Below are 24,860 nucleotides of genomic sequence, written 5' to 3'. Positions count from 1 at the left end.
AATACTTGGGGGCAAGCTGTCCCTGACATGTATTAATGCAAGGAATATAGGACAGCACGGAGGTGGCAACATAGAACAGAAAACAGAACTGCTCATGCAGTGCCACTGACAACAGTAACTTCTCTAACTAGAATGGGACTGAAGTCACATATCTGCAAGATTAATCTGTAATATTTACTGAAGGCAGTACAAGTTCATGAAATGCAGCATCTCATTTTTATGAGGCATTTGGGGACATTAAAATTCACCCAATCCATACAATAAATTAACTATTTGGCAATAAAAGCAGCATACAAAGATAGCGACCCAGGTTATTTTTTTAAACATTCTTCTGTCCATGTTCTAGTATTACTTACCAACTGATTTTTTACTATTCCTCATTTGGTCTGCATTAGAGTCTGCTTGAAATACACAAAAGATTTCGTACCTTGACATGAAATAAGACACCAGATACACTTTGAACAATGCATTGTTCCTGACCTACAAGGAATTGCATCCCTATGGACAGAGAATTAGAGCTGACATCTGATAAATGAACTTTTTCAATCCAATTCTACCCAGTATCCTTAGCATGAGGACAACTGCCAAGGTTGGAGAAGTGTTTTTACAAAGTATTTTAAGAGGCAAATGGGTGCAATCAGTTGGCTACTCTTATTTTTTCAACCCTTACTAACTGCTGTGATAGAAAAGCCATATCCTGTTCTCCTCTTTATGGCAAGTGTGATTTGTCAGTAGCCTGTAAGCAAGCCATGTGATCATCTTCCTTGAAATCCAAAAGCACAGTGCTGCAGACACTGGTGCTTTTTCCAAAGTGGGTGTGAACACTAAAATGAAATCAGACCACGTGCTTTTAGCTGACATAAATGTATGCCTGGCTGCCTATAAGTTTGCTGGCACAGACTTGTATTATGAAATGACCCAAAAGTCAGATTTTTCCTATGCCCAATCTCAGCCTCTGGCCCCACAAAATTCAAGCCCAAAATTGCAAAGGAAAATTTAATCATAATGAGAAAGCAACACTAACATGGCTGCAAAAAGGATCAGTCTGAATTAATCACATTTACTGATGAAGTAGGACCGCTAAAACAAATCTTCCAGGCCACCTGCTTCTGTCTTTCAGGGTATGGTAATTTACAGCTCTAGCTGCCTATCACAAGCAATCCTAAGAATGATTCTACTAAGTCTTACAATCATCTGTGACAATTTTTGCTGTAACCATACACAAGGACTGCAGAGCCTCTGAGTGGTATTAGCTGTGTGCCTGCCTTTGAGAGAAAGTTTACCTAACTGAAGGGGATCTAACAGTCCCTGTCAATGGACATGCAGTTGTTCATTTCCAAAGCTTCTTTTAAAGAACAATACCTCATTCCAGGGCTCCACATGCCACTGCAAGCAAGGCTCCATGTTACAGCTAGTGTTGAGTTGTGGTTTATATCCAAGTAATTGGCAATGAAACGGTCTGAGCAGTCGCTTTTCACGAACGTCAATGCAGTGAACATCTCGGGTCTTGAAACCGCCGTTGCAGTTAGCAGAGCACTATACACAAAACAGAAAGGGGCACATCTCCAAATGATGCTCTGCTGAGGGGTGGTCCCTTCCCTAGTCACCAAGGAGGACAGCCTGGAGCTTTGAACATCCTGACTCAGAGAGGGAATTCCCAGTTTAACATAACAACAATCTGTTGTCAGGCTTAAACACTGGTTTTCATCATAGCAAAGCAGAACGTGCCATGTAAATACTTCCTTTTCTAGAATATCCATTAGTAACACAGAAGCATATCTCATTAGGAAATCCTGCAAGCTATTTAAAAAAATGTTATAGGGGAAGAGTCATAGCGCAATAAATACAAAAAAGGAATCCTGTATTCAGGGAAATTGTCGGTTCTTTAGTCATTTTGGTGGGAGGGGGGAGAGTTGAAGTACAGTTGCATGAGTTTATTTCTTCTTCAGTTCTTTCACCTCTTCTCCATGAAAGAGGCAGGTGCCTACGGCAGCAGACTGCCTAGGCTGGCAAAACCTGAAGATAGTGGATTCATCCCACAGAAGCAGTTCCCACCCTCACTCTCCTTGCTCCTCCATGGCACCAGCAGGATCCATACCCCAGGAGCAGACTGGGCATGACATAACAGGAAAGAAAAGAGAGAAACCCTGAATCTCACCAGCAGCCTGTAAAATCTTCTCAGTTGTGAGCACTACTGGCGAGCCAAGCAAGCCCTTCCAGTCTCCTATTTCTCCCCAGAGCTTGCTCCAAGGCCTCATGCAGCAGCACCAGGTTCTATCACCAAATATCAAAGTCCAGGACCTCTCCTGCTGCTGAACTGAATTTGCTACCCCAAAGGTAAGGGCAAATACACATTTAATTACTTTTGCCTTCATCCAGAATTAAAGCCAATTTTGCCTACACCACTAAATAACCTCAGATCAGCTTTCATCTTTATTGCCATAATGCAATATAACAACTGATGCTGTTCTCCTTTGCATAAATAAGCATTCTTCAGTTGAACAAAGAACCTGAATATAATACTTTCCCTGGGAGCTGAAGGACAGACGGAAGGGGAGTCCATACTTATGTTCACAGAAGTTTCTGTCCCTCTGGGTGGAAACAATGGACAGAAATGACTGTGCAAGAAATGGAGTACACACACCCCAAAAATAGGTGCAAATTATATTTGGTATTAAACTCAGACTGTATGACCTAGTCTGAAGCACCTTCCTTTTAGGGGAGGGGAAGAATCAGATGAGAGTAAAGGAACAGAGAAAGCTCTGCTACGCTATCAGGGGAATATAGCCATCTTGATGTGATAAGGTGCCTTAAAAATATTTGAAATGAGTAATTGCCACTTGCAAAAATGAACAAAAATTAGCCATTTTTATATATGAATTGTAATTACATTTGTATAGTACAATTGCTGGAAAATAAGGGGGGCTAACACAACAAAAGCCTACTTGGAAAACCCTTTTGCCTCACACTGGCCTCACAACTGGACTGACATTTTAAAACAGTTGTTTCCCATAATATTTTATCATTAAACCTGATTTCTAGTTACTTTCTGTGACATAACTATCATCTACTTATTGCAAAAGCAATAATATTTATGACGAAAAAATGAAGGTGAAATATGCCCTACTGCAACCGGGATAGCAGAATGTCTATGTATCATTTAAAATTAATTTCAGAGACTTAAATGTGGTTATGTAATGTCTTGGCCTTTCCTGGACTTACTAACCAGGCAAGTATTTCATGTAAAAATCAATTCTGTGTCAAAAAGCTCAGTAATATAACAGGTTTTGTAACAACTATAACCTTTTCTTTGTATGAATCTGCCCTCTAGTCTAATGGCAACGTTTGCAAAAATGATACATAGTGAGAAAGTTTGAGAGATCTTTCTCTTTATTATATCAACACTACTTCAAATAGAATGTTGTAGGTTTTCTCTTTTGAGTCTTGAAAAATAACGCACTGTTTGAAGCCCCAACTCTAGACAGTGTGGAGACAAAAAATGTAACAAGCTCCAAAAAGTCACCGAAGTCCTTCCGGGTGGTCATCACACATCTTACAATACCATAGAAGAAATCAAATGTAATTTCTTGCATTCTGCTTACCACCTTGGACACTTTTCGGTCTCTTGACCAGGTCCGTGTATGTAACTAGGACCAAATAAGGCCATGGCAGGCATTCTTCCTATACGTTTTTAGTTAAAGCAAAACTTAAGCAGTTACATGAATGGGAAACAGACCATGCCACACAAGGGAGATAACATGGTGGGCAAGGGTGAGTGGGAACGTACCAATTCCCTCTGCCAAATTCCCACTCGCTTCTTGAAATTAGGATGTGCCTCTGGAAGCAGAGATCAAAAAGATGACACATCCAAAGATGTGCAGCTCTGCCCTAGCATCATGGATGGTGAGCCCCGCTTTAGCTCTAGATGCAAAGGTTAATGAGCATGATCCCCACACAGGAAGAACAAAATTCACAGCAGATGTGTTACCCATAAATAACTTAAGTCAGGAAATTAGTAAATTAGTGCTGAATGGTCAACTGGGAATCATGTATGCATTCACTGAGTAAATAATTATTTTTTAAATTAAGTATTTAGAACTCCCTGCTCTCTGTAGTTAGCAAGCTGACTGTTCACACACAGCTCTGAATGAAGTTACCTTGCTCCAATTTCCTGTTTTCCAGCTAGCACATGGGCGGAGATAACATTTTCTTGCAGGATCAGGCTTTTTCACATGCTGACAGTGAGATGTGTTCCTGCTGCTGCACTCCACATGTCTCCAGAAAGCCCCCATTCCACAGGTAGTAGAGCACTGCACAAGGGTGAGAATAAAAGCCAGGGGAAAATGCAGCATTAGTAAATTATTCTGGAGCAATCCAGGAACCTAAAAGTAATTATCCAGAGCCATTTTAGATGACCTGGGTTATCTGAGATACTCAAAAGAAGGTTTCAAATTCACCTCAAGCTTACTTGAGGTCCTGAGGGAGGGCTTTTTGTTGCCTTGTCAAGAAAATACCAATTGTGCTTTATACCATGCATGGCTCTTTGGCACACTCCTGCTTACTGAGACATTCTAAATCTGTACCAGCTGCTCCACTCTTTCCTTCTTTGGGGATCCACTGTAAAATCTCATTGTATCCAATATTCAGCCCTGTTCCCTCTCTACCCCTAATACTGCTGATGAGATATCCAGCAAATTGAGTGCATGATGCTCAAAATCTGAAATAAATTTTGTGAGACCCTTCGGAAAACTGCACAGGAAAAGGACTGTTGAAATAAGGAATTCAGAGTGGCTAAGCGTTCCCAACATTTGGGAGGGTTTTAGTGTCTGAGGTAAGAGAATATTCATCATGCCAGTCCAGATCCCAAGAGTGCACAGTCTTCACCAAGAAAGGCACTATCATCGTGTTTTGAAACAGGAAGGGGTGACATGTGGCTGGAGACATCCATTTACTTTCTTCTGCCTTAAAATGGGACAGTGGACTATACACAGAGTCAAATCCAACACATGCCAAGCAGCCTGTAGCTGGCATGAGAAACAGCATAAATAATGTTGGATTAAGTCAGCAAAATGTTGAAGAAGCAACTGCTATCGTGTGGTTTGAACGCCCAACACAGAAGTGGGAGAGTTAAACAGGGAAAGCTGAGTAAGTGTCCTTGGAAATCTAGGCTGGGAACAAAAAACATTGAAGACCCAAAGCTGTTACCAGATTCAGAGAAACAGAAAAGTGGTTAATGGTCACACTAAGGATTTTGGAAAAACTGCACATTATGAAGAGTGTGAATCAGCAAGGCCTCTGCAGCATGTCATCTCCAGCTTCCGAGATTCCTGGGACATCTGTCCAAGAGGCCAGAAAAATCTTTTTTAAGGGGACTGCATACTACTCTTCAGTTTTGCATCATCATGTATCTATCCGAGACAACTTGCCTGTTCAAGAGGGTGGACTGTCCTTGTCTTGATTGCTGACTGTTTGATGGCTTCCCCCATCCCTGATACACCAGTCTGACAACACCAAGACTTTATGGAAGGGCTGCTCAGTTTTGACCAAAGCCCCATGCTGACCAGGCATGAGAAGACAAAAGATAGTTCCAGGGATGATGCTGGGCAGATCATACTTATAAAGCTTTATGTTCTTGTCTGAGGTAGATGAAACACAGCATGATCCTTTCAAGTGCAGCTTACAGAGCCAAGACAGAAAGGCACCATGCTGCTAACAGTACTGGGAGAAAGCTTTAGCTTTCTTGACCAGTGTTCCATGTTACGTAGAGGAGACCAATTGCTCTGAAGTTCAGGAAGTCTCATTGTTTTTCCCTTTTGTCATTCAGAAATGAAGGCTTCCCCTTGTCACAGTAGATGTCTATTACAGAAGAAGGAAGTGCAGGTGACTTTTCATGATCAGTAACAGAGGTGCAGAATGAGCACATCTGGTGTAATGGGGTAACTTCGGCACCCAGAAAGCTCTCAGAAAGGGAAAAATAAGAGCTCAGAACAACCTCAGAAAGCAGCAGGAAAGAAGTCAGAAGTTACAGACAGAAGCACCAGTGTCACTGGGCACTGTTTTGCCCTATTCTAATTAGTGCTCTCCCTCGGGAAGTAAGTGCCAACACTATTATGGGACATGTTACACCATTCCATCTCAGCGACTATCACTATTCTTGGGCACTATTTATTTACTATTATAGATATAGCCTAAGGAGCAGAGAAACATTAGAACATTGGCAGTTACTAAAAGAGAAAGACAGAGAGTATAGCAAGATATCCATCTAGGCTGATGTGGCAGTCTTGAAATATCAATGCCTTGGAGAGCTGTCATCTAAAAACAGGCACCAAGTTTTACTAAGAACATGTAAGCAGAAAGGGCAAAAATAAAGTCAGAAAACTGTAGACTAAAGATGAATTAAAAGTATCAAACAATAAAAGAAGGTTCTGTGAATGTTAGAATCAAGGTGTGTGTGTGGAATACAAAACTTCTGTTTCATGAGAAAGATAATAGCTGACTTATTTACAGAATTAAAGAATGGTTGAGGTAGGAAAGGACCTTTGGATGTCATCTTGTCCGACCACCCTGCTCAAGCTGGCCACCTAAAGTCAGTTGCCCAAGACCATGTCCAGATGGCTTCAGAATATCTCCAAGGATGGAGATTCCACAAATTCTCTTTTTTAGCAACCTTTCTTCTTCAAACTTGACAAAAATAAAAAGTTAAATGTGCCTGGCTTCACATGAAGTTAATTTCAACAAGAAACAATAGCACATAAAACATTCTTTTAGGAAATAAGGAAAATATGGTCTAGATGAAATAATAACCAGATTGGTGCACAGCTAACTGAAAAACTGTAATAAAGCAGTCCTTGGTGACTCAGTGTCAAAATGAAAAGACATTTAAAATATGGTCCTGCATGGCTCTGTCCAGAGCCAAGCTCTCTTCGGTATTTTCATTAACTGACTGAATGATGAAAGAGAGCACGCACTTAAAAGATATGGAGATTGATGCCAAGTTGGGAGAGTTGCGGGAATCTTGGAGGATACAATCTGTATTAAAAAAACATTTTGCCAAGCCAAAAATTGTAAGAAAACAGTAACCGGAAATTCAAAAACATAAACAACATCCTATATTTAGGGAGAATTTTTTATACATACAATATACATGTAGAAATACATATAGATATAGATAATACCTAGAAATACTGTATTAAGGGATCCGAGGTTTACACTGGATGACAAATTGAACAAATTAAAGTGAGATAGTTACAAAACAAGACAAATCTCATCCCAACATTCACAAAGAGGGTCATAAATAAAATGATAGCAATTATTCCATTTTATTTGCCAGGTGTCAGCTGGGGCCATAATGAACATCACTGATGAAGAAATGTATGATGAAACTGAAGCAAGTCCAGAGGAGAACAACAAATTCACTAGATATTTAGAAAACACAAGCGAAATCTGAAAAGAACCAGACTGTTTTACTCAAAAATCAGATTCCAAAACAGTTATTAAGATGATAATTACCCTCCATGGTCTGCATATAAAAATTAGAATATTTATTTTCGTACAGGAGATGATGGTTGTGTATAAGGAAGACATTTCTAATGGGGGTAATGAATGGCTAGAACAGATTGTAGCATATCTACAGCACAGACTTCTGTTTGGGATGTGCTGGGAACCACCTTTGCCTGGACTTTCTCTTGTAGGCTCTTTCACCTAAGCAGACACAAATGCAGGTCTTTGGGCACGTGCAGAGGGAAATGCTTCACTTGTCCCACTTGAATATGGGAAGGTAAAGCCATTCTCACCTGGTCGTGAGAAGGCACTAGATGAAACTTTAGACTGCCATCAGAAATGCATCTCCTGAACAAGCACTGATGTGGTGGTGAACAGAGTAGGGGCCTCACCCACTGGCTGCATTCAGGCAGAGGGCACCAACACGATCATGGTGGTCGAGCTGTGCCCCTACTGCCATGGAACACACCAAGTCATCTCTTGCTGTCCCTTTTGGACCCTGCATTTCACAGAATCAGAATGGTTTGGGTTGGAAGGGACTTAAAGATCATGTAGTTCCCCCCGCCCCTACCATGAGCAGGTACACCTTCCACTAGACCAGGTTGCTCAAAGCCCCATCCAACTTGGCATTTGCATTTCTGCATTTCCATTAACTTGTATCATTCCAGGCAGGCCTGAGAGCAAACACATACAGAGAAACAGACTGTTGATAGCCTTCTCCATCAATATTGAGAGACAGACCAGCACAAGGAGGCTTCCAGACCTGGAGCCCTGACTGTACTCTTTGGCTTGATTAAAAAAAGCCATCAGAAAAATGAGGTAATTTGTTCAGATACCAAAGTCTCTCATTTTAGGAATCACGATTTGAGGAATATAAAATGCATTAGCATCATCCCACACCCCTATCTACATAAAACTACAAGATGTTAATTAGAAATTTGTAAAACATGAGTAGGCCCCCTGATGACTATATTCTCTTATATAGTTGCCAGAATTGGGTGGTAGCTCCCTCACCAGCCCTGACCCCACAGTAACTGCTGTCTCAGGACACAACAAGGTAAGAGCATAGAAACCTAACCATCGAAAAGGCTGGTGCTGGGTATTTGTATAGGGAAGTCAATAGCTACATACATAAAAGAGTAAGCACTTCTCCAAGGCCATAGAAAACTTTGTAAACTACATTGCTCCTGCAGGGAAAGTAGAAGTTACCCAAGTATAATAATTATTCACTAATGACCAGGGATTAGAGGACACTGGGACAAGTAATGGCCTTTCAGACCGAGTATCTTCCAAATGCTTTACACCTCGAAACTTCTCAAAGTCTCTGTAAGCTGTACTTGTTTTACTTATTCAAACCGAAAGTGCTTTTGAAAGTGAGCATTACTGGATATTAAAACCTGCTCTGATTGAATTTCATTACCTTTAGGCATTAAAAAGTTCATTTGGGGATAGCCATTAACAAAGATAAAATAACTTAAATTTCTACATTCAAACAAGACGTCGTATAACACTGTAAATGTCTGCTGCTATATCCAAATACTACTGCAAAACCATAACCACTGGCCTGACAATCTTCTGTACCAACAAAACGAAGTACTTCTACTTTACCACTGTTACAACCCAGTTCCAATATACAATAACCTAAACTTCAAGCAAAAGGTGCAGGACTCCGTATTACAATGCCTCCCCATAGGCATGTACTGGACAAATGATGAACCCCAGATATACCAGTTTAAACTTGCACTAATATTCTTATCTTTGCTTTCTAGATTAAATTGTTTTTACCAGGCTGAACACTACTCTTAAGTTCAGAGACATTTGCTTAATGGTGGATACAAATGCTGGTGGTGAGATGAAAGAGAAATGCACCACAAAACCCTGCTATATTAACAGCCAATTAAAAATAACTGTAACCACCTGTGGTATTAATGTGCTTTAGACAGCAGTAAACCTAGCTTACTTACATGGCCCTGCTCACTTACTAAGTTAGGGAACACACAGAGAGAAATGATATGTAAGTGAAGGTGAAAACACAACAGCACATCTAAGGCAAACCTGCATTATGTACAAATTTGGAGATGCAAGTGTATTCACTTGGTGTCTCCAGGATTCATTCAATAGCTTAAATTTTGCTGTGATCTACAACGTAAGAAGTACTTCTAGAAAAGCGTATGTAGAACAGAATAGAACAGATTTCAGAATAAAATAGAATACAGAATACAACAGAATGGAATCCAAATAGATGAGAACAGAATAAAACACAAGAGAACAAAATAGAATAAAACACAACAAACAGAACAGAACAGAAAGAAACAGAAGAAAGAACTGAATAGGAAACAGCAGAAGAGAATACAACAGAATATAACAGAATAGAGCAGAATAGAGCAGAACAGAAGTAAACAGAAAAGAACAGAACCAAAGAGAATACAATAGAACAGAACAGAATATAATACAATAGCATATAATAGAATAGAATAGAACAGAATAGAATACAGTAGCATATAATTAAATAGAACAGAATAAAATAGATTAGAATAGAATGGAACAGAATACAAGAGAATACAACAGAATAGAATAGAATAAAAAATGGAATTGAATACAAGAGAACAGAAGAGACCGAAACAGAAGAGAATATAACAGAAAAAATCAGAATAAAATACAACAGAATGGAATGGAATGGGAATAGAACAGAACAGAATGCAATAGAACAGTATAGAATAGAATAAACAGAATAGAATAAACAGAAGAGGATAGAACAGCAGAACAGTATAGAATGGAATAAACCAGAACAGAATAAACCAGAACAGAATACAATAGAACAAAACAGAACAGAATAGAACACAACTGAATAGAATAGAAAATATTAGAACACAACAGAAGAGAACATACACAGAACAGTACACATTGGAACGGAAAAGAAAACAATGAAATACATTGGAGCAGAATGGAACGGAACGTAGAAAAGAAAATAGAACAGAACAGATCACCATAGAACACAACAAAATAGAATGGAAGAGAATGCAAATGAGAGAAAAGAACGCAACAGAACAGAAAAAGAGAACAGAATACAACAGAATATGGAATAGAAGAGAACAGAACAGAATAGAATACAATCGAACAGAACAGAAAAGAATATAGAATGGAAGAGACCAGAATATAGAATAGAATAGAACAGTATATAGAATGTGACAGAACAGAACACAGAATGGGTCAGAAAAGAACAAAATACAACAGAATAGAATTGAACTGAACATAATACAATACATTAGAACACAATAGAATACATTAGAATAGAATATTGAATAGAACAATAGAATAGAATATATAATATTCTATAGAATATCTAATATAGAATACAACACAACAAAATAGAATACAACAGAAGAAAATTGAAGAAGGGAAGGGCAGGGCAGGGGAGAACAGAATAGCATATAGAATGGAAGAGAATAGAATACAGAAGGGAACAGAATAGAACAGAAGAAAATAAAATAAAATAAATTAGAACAAAACAGAACAGAATATAATACAATAGAATAGAATAAAATAGAACAGCACACAACAGAATAGAAGAGCATAGAGTAGAATAGAACAAAATACAATAGAATAAACAGAACAGAACAGAATACAATACAGTAGAATAGAATATAGAACAAAACACAATAGAACAGACCCAAATGGAATGGAAGAGAATAGAACAGACCCAAATGGAACGGAAGAGAATAGAACAGAACAGAATACAATACAATAGAAAAGAACAGAACATATACTACAACAGAACAGAACAGAACAGAATGTAGAATAGAACAGAATATCGAATAGAATAGCATATAGAACAGAACAGAATATAGAACAGAATATAGTCTACAATGAGACAGAATGGAATGGAACAGAACACAATAAACCAGAATGGATTGCAATAGAATAGAGCACAACAGAGTAGAATAGAATAAAATGGAATAGAATGTAACAGAACAGAACAGTACAGAAGATAATTGAATATATAATAGAATAGAAATAGGATAGGGTAGAGTAGAGTAGAATAGAATGGGACAAAATAGAACAGTACAGGACAGAATGGTACAGGACAGAACAGAATGGAACAGAACAGAATAGAATGGAATAGCATAGAACAGGACAGGATACAATAGAACAGAAAGAACAAAAGAGAACAGAAAGAAGAGAATTGAATATAGAATAGAACAGAATGGAAAGGAACAGAATCAAATGGAACAGAATACAGCATAACAGAATAGAATACAACAGAACAGAATAGAATAGAATGCAACAGAGCAGAATAGAATAGAATAGAACAGAATGGAATACAATAGAACAGAATAGAATATAGACTAGAACAGAACAGAAAAAAGAACAGGATAGAATAGAACAGAACAGAACAGAACACATTAGAATATAATGGAATACTATACAATACAACAGAACAGAACAGAATGGAATGCAATACAATACAGTACAATACTATAAAACAGAACAGTTTAGTATAGAATAAGTTACAACAATCTAGTCCAGCCGCCTGACACCGCTTCAGGGCTGACCAAGGGTTAAAGCTCGTTACTAAGGGCATTGGCCAAATGCCTCTGAAGCACTGACAGGCCTGGGGCATCGCCCACCGCCCCAGGAAGCCTGTTGCAGTGTCTGACCACCCTCTCGGTGAAGAAGTGCTTCCTGACGTCCAGTCTGAGCCTCCCCTGGCGCAGCTTTGAACCCTTCCCGCGTGTCCGTCAGCGGATCCCAGGCAGAAGGGATCAGCACCTCCCTCCCCACGCCCCCTCCCCAGGAAGCTGCAGAGAGCAGCGAGGTCGCCCCTCAGCCCCCTTTGCTCCAAACCAGACGAGCCCAGAGCCTCAGCCGCCCCGCGCAGGCCATGCCTTCCCGCCCTCCCACCAGCGCTGTTGCCCTCCTCTGGGCGCCTTCGAGGACCTTCACACCCTTCTGAAATGGCGGGGCCCAGCACCGCGCACAGCACCCGGGGTGAGGCCGCACCGGCGCTGGATGCGGTGGGACGTCGCCCCTTCTGAGCGGCGGGGTGGGCTGCCTTTGGTGCCCCCGGGATGCGGTTTGTCCCTCGGCTGCCCGGGCACCGCTGGCTCACTGAGCCGGCTGCCCCCAGCACCCTGACCCCTTCCTGCAGGGCTGCTCTCCAGCCGCGCCTCTCACGGTTTGTGCCCCGTGTCACTCCATCCAGGAGCAGAATCCAGCATTTGGACGTGTTAAACTTCGTCCCCTTAATCACTGCCCGATGCTCCGATCTATCTAGATTCTCTGCAAAGCCTCCTGTCCCCTGAGAGAGTCATCATACATCCCGGTTTGGATCAGCACCAAACCTGCTAACGGTGCATTCAACTCCCATCCAGATAGCTGATAAGAATATTGAACAGAACTGGCCCTAGAATTGAGCCCTGATGAACAAACGCCTCTCATGACTAGACACCAGCCAGAGGTAGCTCCATTCACTACAGCCCTTTAAGCCCTGCCATCCAGCCAGTGCTTCACCCAGAAACTGTGAACCTGCTCACACCACAGCTGGACAACTTGTCCAGAAGGATACTGGGAGGGATTTTATGAAAAGCATTATTAAAATCCAGAAAAACTACATCTACCACCTTCCCTTCATCTGCTAGGTGGGTGACCTTATCATAGAAGGACATAAAATTAGCTAAACAGGACTTTCCCCTTGTGAACCCATGCTGACTGCACCTGATGATTGCACTGTTCTCTAAATGCCTTTCAACAGTACCCAGTATGAACTGGTTCCATAATTCTCCAAGGAACTGAGGTTAGACTACCAGGTCTGTAGTTCCCTAGGTCTTCTTTCACACCTTTTTTGTAAACTGGAGCAACAGTGGCTAGCTTCCAGTCACCAGGGACCTCCCCAGACTCCCAAGACCTTTGAGAGATGATCAATGATGATCAACAGGGGTCCTGCTAAAACTTCTCCTAGATCCTTCAGTACTCTGGGATGAATTCCATCAGACCCCATAGACTTGTGACCAGCTGGTCCCTTACAATTTCACCATCCAGATATGGACAGTTTTGCAGAATTAATAAATAAAGACACATTCTATAATGTAAACAATCTAATATTAGATATTCCAAATTACCAATAATTCTATGAGAAGTAGTTCATTTGTTTTTATGACACTCATTTCAGGTAATCATGACAAACTAAGGAGCTTTATTTCCTCATCAGAGGTGCAGACAGCTGTTCATACTCTCCACTTACTTAATGAGTTAAAAATAACTTACCTCACTCCAGTTGCCTACTATCCAGTAGGCATCACCAGGCAAATTGTTGGACGTTGTTAGGTGGCTGCTTTCTGTGACATTTGTTAAAACAACCTCAGATGTTGGACTTTGGTTCCTGAGACCATGCTTGAGAGCTGATGATAGTGTGCTGGTGGTTACGGTGTCAGGTAGCTTCATTTCTCTTCTGTTGCCAGTCAGGTCTCTTGGCACATGACCAAGCACTGTGGGCATTACTGTAACTGATGCCTGTGGGGTAGTTACTTCTACGACAGGCACATCAACTTGCAGACTGATATAGTTTGCTGTTGTTGGAAATGCCAACCCTTGTGTTGCTCTGCTAACAGGGGAGAGCATAGAATGGTCTTGGTGATGAGACACTGGGAGGGGCTGAGAAGTTACACTCTCATTTTGAAGGACAGGAGAGTCAGTATCTAGAGTTGTGCTCCTGGTTCTGATTTCAGGATTGAGTTCTGTGCTGTAAAGGAGATCAGCTGGTTTCTCACTGCCTCCAAGTGACCCATCAATGTCATCAGATTCTTCAGTCAAGTAATCATAGCTGGAAGTTACTACCAAATTACTAGTAAAAGAGGAGACAGGAGTGTCCTCACTTCTTTGCACCTCACTCTCTAGAGTAGAAACCGGCTCACTTTCAGAAATGTCTTCAGCATGCCTTATAATTTCAGTAGTTAAGCTATTATGAAAAGGCCGTGAAGTACTATTTAGATGTGAACTATCTTCAGTAGAAACGACTGGATAATTGTAAACATCACTTGGCCCAGCAAAATTATTTTGTGATGTTCTGCTGACTGTTCCTTCTTTTTCTGAACCATTACCCAAACCAGAGGACGTAGGCAACCAGGGAGTTACACTTTCAGGCTCAGGTATTTTTGCTGTTGTATGGGATCTTGGGTTTGGTATGGGTATTCTGTGCGGAGGACTCTGTTTGGGATTAGCAGTTGTTTTTCTGATTATGATCTTTCCTCTTCTGGGTGCTAGTGGAGGTATCAGAAATCTTCCAGCAGAAGGACATTGCTGGAGACCACACAGGGCCTTCGAGTTTGGTCTCTTTGAAGTATCACATGGCTCATCATTATTTTTGGCACAAGTGACGTTACGAGTCCTTACTCCACCACCACATGTAACAGTACACTGCAAACAAAACAGAATTAAATGTACCTCCCCTCTTCATTCTGCTGCACATATCAATAAAAATAAGTATAAAATGGCATCTGTTTATAATAAAGAAGCATCATTATAATCAATGACCATGCTTTTCCTGAGGAACAAGCCTTTCATTCTAGTTATGTTCTACTATCATGGAGTTCCTTCCAAACTTTTAGAACAGTAAATGTCACCTTGGGGAAACAGCAGTGAAAAAAGACTATACAATAAAGACAAAACATGAAAGTAATATACTAGAATTTGATTTCTTCAGTGAATCACAAAAGTTGTTTAGCCAATACCTTTTCCACCAGGGTTATAAAAAACAGAATAAAAGCCTGCCAACAAAAGAATACCTGACTGGCGCAGTGCTGGTTACACACAGTGCCACAAACCTGCTGTGATCATCCATGCAGCTCACAGATCCTTGTTGACTTTATGAAATTAATTTTTCATTCAGTCTTAGTGTAACCACCACATGCTGCCAGGGCTGCTAGCATGCCTCTCCTAAATTACAGACTACTGGATGTAATTAACCTATCTGGCTTCTATATAACTGGGAACACTGTTGTGTATATAATGGGTGCTGAAAGCTAAGAAGACTCGGTTTTCCCATGATGTTTTTCATACTCAGCCCCACAGGCACAGCCATGCCTTCGGTAGCTGTCACTTCACTGAGGACTATCTGGAATTTCAACACACTTCTCTGGTTTGAGGTACTAAAGCTGGATGACTGGTCGAGTATGAAAGGAGATGTTACATACAACCTAATGGAGGAAGTCTTCTAGGATGCAAGAGGGCAATGGTGGTCAATCTCCGAACTTGCTAATGGTGCATTCAACTTCTACATCCAGATCACTGGACTTGGAAGTTTTGAAAAAAACTTCATTTTTATTCACACCTGAATGGAAAATATTTCTTGTGCATTTGTTGTCATGATTGTCAACTACACTGGTAACTAAACTACCTATTTATGAGGTGAACCATAAGCAAGTCATGCTACAACAGAATCAGAATAAAGTAATTCTAAAATTTCATATAACTTAAAACCCTGCTTCTCCCCACTTCGCAAGAAATATTTTAGTGCATTTTTAGTTTTCATGGAGAAGTAGATTGCTCCACATGTTGGGGACCCTGAACTATGCCTTCATTCAGTGGAAAGTGAAGTTGTGAAACACCTGTAGATAGCAGCATCCTAATCTAAAGAGAGCTAAGAGACATGAGGTCCTTCCACAGCTTAAAACCTATGACAAAGCACAGCAAATGAGTGCTCCCTGCTAGTACTAACAAACATTGCAGAATATGTTGCAGTATATTAAACAAATTCAGTATATTGCAGTCATCATTTTGATGACCTCACATTGTGCAGGCCATCAGCTGCCAGTGAAATTACTGCACAATATTTAATTAACTGCCAAAGGATACAAAGATATTCTAGCATTTGCTAGAGCTTCAGATTAACACTAGAAGGAAAAAGGCTGCATGCTATGGGAAGAACAGCAGAATTATTAATGCAAGAGATACGAATATAAAGAATGTAAAAATGCTTCTTTGTAGGCTTACAGACATGACACAGAGCCTCCCCCTACCTGGTCACAGCAGTAATGAGTATTACACAGTGTATTACAAACTTCTCAGCATGCAAGCATGCTGTTCTGCAATCCCAAAAGTTCAGCAAGCCAAACCCCTAGAAACAGCTAACAGGCAACACTTGCTGAGGTTGTCAGCAAGCAGGGTAGTTTTTTATTCTTCTGCACAAATTATTTGGAAGACATGTTAGCAAAAAAAAAAAATAATTAAAAAAGGGCAAAAAAGCAGGTCATTGGTCTTCTCTGCTGAATATAATAGGTCATTTTGAAAAAAAAAATTCAATATTACAGCTGACATGAATTTACCTCAGTCCAGTTGCTCACTGTCCAGTCAGATGGGCACAAGACATCTCTGTTGCATGACAGATGGGTCTTTGGTTTAAGCAGGTGCTGGCACTCTGTAACAGCCAGTGCCTGCTCATCAGATCCCACTGTCTGGATGCAAAGTACGGTTCGCTTCTTCAGGCCTGTTGGGCCACACGTGGCTGAACATTTCTGCCATTCTCCTGCCCACCATCTGAAAACATGGGGGTAAGAAACATCAGAAAACAATCCATCACAAGCACATTAAGGAAAAGGTCAGAGACTACAAGAAAAGGAACCAGTAATTTAAAATCTGGATTCAGATATATGGTTTTCATATTAAGTCCAGGTCACTTGAGCTTTCTCATGTACCCTGTGCTCCAGTACCAGCCCATCACTGAAAGATGCTGATTGCCAGATGGAAGTAGGCACTGAGTATTATGTTTCTACAATGTATAAGAATCCACTGAGTAGTTGGTTCAAATCCAAATCTGAGGAACTGCTAACAAGTTTAATAAGCTATTTGCTCCATTCTATCTGCTTATTGCTACCTGAGTACAGTTAACAAATGGGAATCACTGGAAGGTCTGTAATGACAGCACAGAGGTGGACAAAGTCCCCTCACACACGTCTATGCAGGCAATACTGCACAAGTGCTCAAACGGGCCCTGTGTTACCTCCAGAAGGGGAAGCAGCAAGGCAACAACTCCAAAAACCAGGCTAGTCAGAGCTATGCTGTGTGCACCCACATGGGATCCGTGCCCTGCAGTGCTGTACCTCTAGGTCTAGTCTCTGGGCCTGCACTAGGCTGGAATTCTCCATCCTTTGTTCCTTCATGAAGTAAAAATGAGCCCCTTAAGTGTTTGTCTCCTAATTAAAGATGATCTTCTGTAGCGTGCTATGCAATGTTCCACCAAATGAAAGATAAATGTTTCCTCTAGTGCAGTAGTTTCCAATGCAAAACACCTTACTGACAAGAGCCATCCCCTTTATATTCAGTTTACCTTACCCAGCTTCATCCACCTATTTCTTCTCATGCTGACCCAGAGTGGATCTAATATCTGCATACCTGCCTGCCACGATAAGAAAGGAGGGCAAAAATTTCTGTGTTTGTACTATTTGAGAAGCACTGGCATCAACTGTGACATTGGCCTAAAGATGTATACCTTTATACTTTTAGAAAAAAAAAACAACCAAGGAAAGTCTTCTTCCTTCCAGTTAAGAGTGCCCTAGGCAAGAACATAGCTCCAAGCTGCTGTATGTAATCTGGCTCAGCTGTGAATTTTAAGCCACAAAAGCTCCTAGACAGTATTACTTGTTCCTGAGTTTTGAAGCAGGTCACGACAAAGCCTTGAGCTGGAAACAAAACAGTGATATGTTTAGAAAATATCTTTCTAGACAGAAAGGCAGAAAAAATTAGGTTTGGCTTACAACCAACAACATTCTACTACATTTTTCTCCTTTTCAGGTCAATGAACTTAGAGCAAAATAATCCCATTCTGATAAATGTTCAGAAGTTCAACGTCCAGTTTTATAATAGGTTTTGCTCCTTGCTTTGTCTCCCATCTTATTGCATTTCTGTCTTCTTCAGTTTCCTGACAATCCCTCTCCTCTTTCCTCTGTAGTTTCCATGTTCCTTCTCTGTTTTCTGATTAATTTATACTTCAGTTGCAAATGAGCCATCACTGATGTGGAAGGCACTGATATCTATTCCTAATCATTAAAAAAAATAATAGTTACTCAGAACAATCAAGCTATGCACATAGCTCACTTGAGTAACTACCTGATCTTCCCTGGGTTACTTACACCTACCCTCCTTCTCTTTAGTTATGTATACATATTGCATTTCTTTGTAAATAACCCTAGAAAACCTTTGGGGCACATACGGTTTTGCTACGTGCTCTAGAATGCAGCCCATTGCCACCACAACCCTGTGAAAGGTCTCTGGGCATTGCAGTAATGAAAGAAAATTTTTTTCTCCTTCTCCTGCCTTTCTTTGGATTGTTTCTTGCTCTTCCAGGCTTCTGCAAACAGCAAAGGAAAACTAACAAGTGGTTAAAGAGAAAAAGTAAGCACACCTCAGCAGAACACAGAAATAAAAAAAAGAAAAATGAACCTGAATCAAGCCATTTCAGGGTTATTTTCATCTCTTGCACCTTCTTTTCAATTTTATCATCCCTAATATCTTGTAAATTGCTGACACTTCAGCACGAATGCAACTTAAGTATGTGAATTGCCCCATTAATTTTAATGAAATCATACCACATATTTCAAGCCACAGACATGCTAAGCTGACACCCCCTCCCTCACCATTCTCAAATGGCTCCAAGTGAGAGTTCAGCAGTTTGCAGGTTTATATACCAAACTCCTAGCAATGTTATCAGAGCTTGCTGTAGAACCTATCCTGATCAGCACTAATGGTGCATGATTAACTACTGCATGCAAAACATTCTTAAAACATCATGGAAGAAAGTAAGGTACTCCAAGGTTAAGAAATCACAGAATTAGGATTTTATCCTGTTGCACCTACATGGTCAATCTTAAATTGCACTTAGTCATATAACTTTTTCTATAGAGGTCTTCATTCAGTGCAGGTAACAGTACTGGTAATTCAAGTAGTTAACTGCCCAACACCATGTTTACCACACACACTTCAAAAAACTTGCTCTGACTGGAAGTTTATTCTTATCAGTAACTGGAGTTTTTGATGGTGCATTTTCCTATTTCCATTCTAGGGTACATTTACATGTCTTAAACACTCACACATGAGAAACTTACTGAGCACTTCTGAATTGCGGCATCCCAGCCAGAGAGGAAAAAAGGCAAAGCAAGGACAGCAGAACATCTACCACTCATTTGTCTGTTCTGGTACAGGATGCTCCAAAGCAGGTCCTGGACCACACAGAAGGGAGCAGCACCTGCATGACTGCTTTGCCAAACTGTTTATCTTGGAGCTTCTGCTGTCTCCTCACATGGCAGAGGCATAACCAAAACTGGAAGTCACTGCTGAGCACACATCCAGAATTAACACAGCAATCTGAGAACCAAACATGCAACTTCTAAGTTGAAATGATCAAGCTGTCAGACCTCCCAGCTGCAAGCTAAAGAGCTGAGGGCACTGCCAGACAGACTTAGCCTTGGGCAGGTTATAAATGACAAAGCTGAAATGACCAAGCTGTCGGACCTCCCAGCTGTAAGCTAAAGAGCGGAGGGTGCTGCCAGACAGACTTAGCCTTGGGCACATTACCAACAAGGGTTTCTTTAGATCACACTTACAGAGAGATGCCTGGCAGAAAAAAGGATATGGGGAAGAAAACCAGTAGCTAGCTGTGCTGATTGTGGTGAGAGACTGGGACAAGTTGGTGGAAACTGAAGCCTGATGGGGGCCACCATCCAATACTTGTTCCTACCTCTGGTTTCTGATGGCATTTACGCTACAGACACTGTGTAGTTCTCAAATATTTATGCATCACCTAGTCCCTGCAAAGTGACAGGACTTTCTTGTCTCCACAGGCAGGCATGGCATGGAAAGATTGTGGTAAGAAACAAACAAACAAGCAAAATGCATGATTTGGGTAATTAATTTGTGTGAGCACTGATTTTCTTGAGGCTGTCAAACTAGACAGCTGTCTGTCTGGTGAAAGCATAACCTCAGTTAGTTTTCAACTGCAGCTGTGAGTGCTCAGCTGTTAAGCAATCCAGCCTGGGACAGAGGTAGGGAGACAATCTGATTGTCTCAGGTGGCATTCAGCTGCCTTAAATGAGACCTATCTCTTTTCCTCCCACATCGAGTTTCCAGCGTCTGTGACAATTAAGGCAGGGCCCAACAGTCTTGGCCATTACACACTCCTCATCTATACCTAGATGATGTGTGCTCAGTGAGGCATGGATCCTGCTGAAAATGGGATTCTGGAACCAAAGTTTGCTATATTCATGCCTATGGGGCTGTTGTTCCCATAGGAACATGCTCCCTCCCTCCCACCCCATTGTGTCACACCTAAAGACAGACTGTCTCCTCTTACTATGTGTTTGTGCAGCACCAGGCACTGCAGATACCAACAGCATACTGATTTTCATTCTGTGTATTATAACAGAAACAAGATTTCCTATTCTTACTATGCTACTGGAGTCTACTAGGCAGTCTGGAAGCAGGATAATACGGGAACAGCAGATAAAAAGCAGGAGATACCAAGTACTTGTAAAATAATCTGTTTATGATTACTCTGTTCAAGTGGGTAGTCAGGTTAAAAAGGCTTCAGGCAACTGGAGAGAGCAAAACTTCTATTCACAACACCTAAGTAATTTAAATCTCACTCTTCAAGTAGTATTGACTGATTTTAATCATTAACACCTATGGAGCTAAATACCTGCCTACCAAAGAAACATATAACTGGAAAACATATTCCATAGCATAACATGAAAAAACCCATGCATTTATACTACAGTCTCGTTGCACTCCTGCTAAGGAATATCACCCAAGTTTTACGAGTGGCTGCACGACATCGTAACTGTCAACTGTTCAGCCATCTTTATTTTGTTCTGAGTCAACATATGGCATACATGCATTGCAACATTTTCAATATTTTATTTGTTTTGCTCCAGATTCTTTTAGTAGAAAGTATGGGGACAAATAAATGTAAACTACATCAGCTAACAAACAAGAATGTTAAGACCTGGACTTCTCAGAAGCCTGTAATTTAAACAGTTTGTAATTAACTTCCTGAAATGAATTAATAAGATCTTGTTTGTGAGAGTCACAAACATTAGAGTAAGGTTATTTTTTGCCTGTAGCTACTGTCTGATAAATTAGCTAATTCTGATGTAGTAGTCCAGTAGCTAGTTTCATCGTAGTAAGTTTTCCATCAGCAGATCATAGGAGGGAGGGTTATGCAAGAACACCCTTTTTGCTTCAGATAGGATGTTTCTATAAAGAACCTCGTTCACTGTTGGGAAGAGTGAGATCATCTAAGTTTCAGTCCTGTGGCTGCAGCAGTAACCAAAGGCTCCCTGCAGTGTTGTGTTTAACAGCACTGTCCTCAAAGCTAGCACAGAACTTATCCACTTCTCTACAGAACACTTTGCTTTCAGCAGCTTCACGTGATCTCTCAGTTATCCTGTATCATGCTGTATGGGACAGTCACACCCTCCTCCAACATTCGTATTTTCTTTAGAGCTAACAAACTGCACTAAGTGATGTCTTGCTTTTCAAAGGAAGACGTGTAACCATCTGTCTGGATTAAGTGTGACACAAGCCATGGAAAGCAAATACCAACTATATTCCATGCTGGGACTATAGCCTGGAACAGAGACAAGATCTACAAAAGGAAGGGCTTGGGAAGGGGGGGCAGGAATTCATTCTTCACGGTCATCTCTTCCAACAGAAGATCTCAGGACCACCAACACAAACTAGTGAGACGTGGTGGTGTTTCACACAGTAGCCATTAAAGCTGTGGAACTTCTTGCAGAGGAAGTTGTGTATGACGGAAGTTTTACAAGGCTGTAGAGGGAGGCTGGACAAGTGCTTAAGAACAGAGGTCCATTGGAGGTTACTGATTAGACAAGCCATAAAAGCCTCTGGAAATGCCTGAAATTAAAACTAGCTGGAAGCTGGAAGAGTATTAGTAAGGGATATAATTTATGCTTGCCTTGTCTTAACTCTTCCTTAAGCAGGTAGGCCCTGCCAGCAGCCAGAACAGGGACTCAGACCCTTGGTCAAACTACTACAGTGACTCTTCTGTTATTAAAAGAAAAAGAAATATACAACATGACTTTAGAACTAGATACATATGTGTTTCCTGCACTGCATTTTGTCAGTATTTTGCTGTCCTCAGAAGGATAACTAGTGCTTTCCTCTGCAGTGCAGAATGAACTTGATAAACATCAATCAGGCAGTATATGAGAACTTTTCTGCCTGGCCTTCAGAAGGTCTTGGCTGACAAGTCACATAATTCTGTGATCTGTCCAATGAGACAAATTCTGCATGCTTACTTTCAAGAGCAGGTCTGAATAGTGCAGTCACTTAGAACAAATCAGATAAATTGAGCTAATTTGGAACTGTGGAATAAACAGCACAGTTTATACATGCTATAAACAAAAGACACCGCCACATACGGGTAGCCTCAGCTGTTAACTAGTCAACTACTTAGTAAGTTTGATCTACTGTCAATTCGATTTTCTACCAGTCCACAAAGAATTATATAATGCTGGTAGTTTATGCTTTTAAGTCATTTACAGAGGCTGCTACCGCAAAGATGTAATTCCCAGAGGTAGAATCATACACTGCTGTGAAGATACTTGGAAACAACTAATAAAACCAACAGCCATGCAGAATATTTTATGTAAAAGCTTCGTGAAATTCACTGCTTGCAATGTAATGCAATACACTTTAAGGGAATCACTATAATGACTTTGATTTGATTCTGATTTAACTAAATTGCTAGGGAAAGACTGGTACACCATTGTGAACAACATGATAATTTCCAAAGACAATGCAAGACAAAAGCATGATGTTCCAGTACCTAAACCATGAAACCAAAGCCAATATTAACCACTTCCAGCAAATCTGTGCCTATTTTACAAGCCCACAGTTCTGCTGTCACCAGGAATGTTGGCTGTGGTTAGCCTTCCTTACCCTACTCGCTAACATTGTACAACAGAAAAACAACGAGATGAAGATGAATTAAAATAAAGTTATGGGAATGGAAAAAATGGTTCCTCTGTGATCACAAAATGAAGCAAGCTGCGCTTTGCTGAAGGGAAAAAATAGGAAGGGACATGATAAAAAGAGACAAACAATAATTGTCATAAAGAAGGTATAATAATTATAGAAACAAGCATTTCCACTCATCATCCCTCAAAAAAATGACAAAGGAGTATCAAAAATATTGAAAAACAGCATCAAAAGGCTAAAAACCCTTCTCTTCAAGTTAGTTTTTGGAAGACACAGTAATATATTATCACTCAAGGTAAGACAGGAATAAGATTGTTAAAATAAGTAAGAATTTGCACTGTTTTCAGGCACACCTGAACTGAACAAAAAGATTACCTATACAGACAAGGGACCATTCTCTGCCTTTTTCAGCACAGACTGCTCAGTAACTTGCATTGGTAACCTCTTAGGGCAGCTCACTCCAAATTTTCTGTTACTGGGATTCTGCCGTGTTGCTCTGAAATGCTTGGGAGCTCTCACCATGGCAGGCCATAGACGACACACTAATGGAGTATCAGAAACAACATCTTTCTTTGAATAAGACTGCTATTTAATGTTACTGGAGCCCTCCCAATATCTGTTACCTGGGTGGACAGTCCTTTTCATAGCACTTCTTCAGTCGCCCGTTTGGCTGCGTCGCTGGGTCACAGAAGGAGTTTTTGATCACTCCACTTCCCTTCCGCATGCAGTGGGGAATCTGGCGCCGCACCCCTGCAAGAGCAAGACACAAAAAAATAACAGAACAGTAATCCCTGTAGGATCAGGGATCATGGGAATGAGCTGCAGAAATCCTCTAGGATAAAGAGTACACACTGGCTATACTCCACATCCCAGAATACAGTAACAGCTGTGAAGGTCAGTTCTGCTGGATGAGCTAAGTCAGGTATGAGCATCCTTTAATCGAGCTGAAAAGGTGTTAAGCAGAGCTCTTTTGGGAATCAGGTTTAAAGGGCAATGAACAGTTCTCAGATTACTCACAGGCAAGAGGAAACACAGCCAAATCAGGCTATTCACAGCAACGTGATCTTTTATTTGTACTTCTGGGAAAGCTGTTTAAGCAGAATACAAACTGGAGTGTATGAGCAAAACTATAACCCTGTGACTCTTAATGCTGAACTCTACTTTTAAGATGTTTTGGTACAAAACCTGGCTGAAAACGATGATGCCATAATATGAGGGAGAAGATCTGTCTTCTAAATAAATAATACACAACACTCATCACAAGAGGCAAACCACAGTGCTAGAGGGACACACAGAGACATTCCATACATACAATTTGGGTTATTTCCTAACAGTTCCACTTAAAAACACTCCCGCCCATTTAACAGAAAGGA

General features: G+C 40.7%; 1 protein-coding gene across 2 annotated transcripts in view; it reads right to left on the bottom strand.

Moving 5' to 3' along the window:
- The window catches only part of ADAMTS12 (ADAM metallopeptidase with thrombospondin type 1 motif 12), a 162,306-nt gene that overhangs the window by 7,298 nt on the left and 130,148 nt on the right, over positions 1 to 24,860 (bottom strand). For both annotated transcript variants that reach the window (XM_055790698.1, XM_055790697.1), the window contains exons 17-21: positions 24,111 to 24,237; positions 16,821 to 17,031; positions 13,765 to 14,913; positions 4,158 to 4,310; positions 1,363 to 1,536 (exon numbers count right to left, since the gene is read on the bottom strand). In XM_055790698.1, the coding sequence (XP_055646673.1) occupies positions 1,363 to 1,536; positions 4,158 to 4,310; positions 13,765 to 14,913; positions 16,821 to 17,031; positions 24,111 to 24,237 (1,814 nt within the window). The remainder of the gene's footprint in view (positions 1 to 1,362; positions 1,537 to 4,157; positions 4,311 to 13,764; positions 14,914 to 16,820; positions 17,032 to 24,110; positions 24,238 to 24,860) is intronic.

This window comes from Falco peregrinus, chromosome Z (genome assembly GCF_023634155.1).
Source record: "Falco peregrinus isolate bFalPer1 chromosome Z, bFalPer1.pri, whole genome shotgun sequence".
NCBI lineage: Eukaryota > Metazoa > Chordata > Aves > Falconiformes > Falconidae > Falco > Falco peregrinus.
This window is presented reverse-complemented; position numbering and strand designations above follow the sequence as displayed.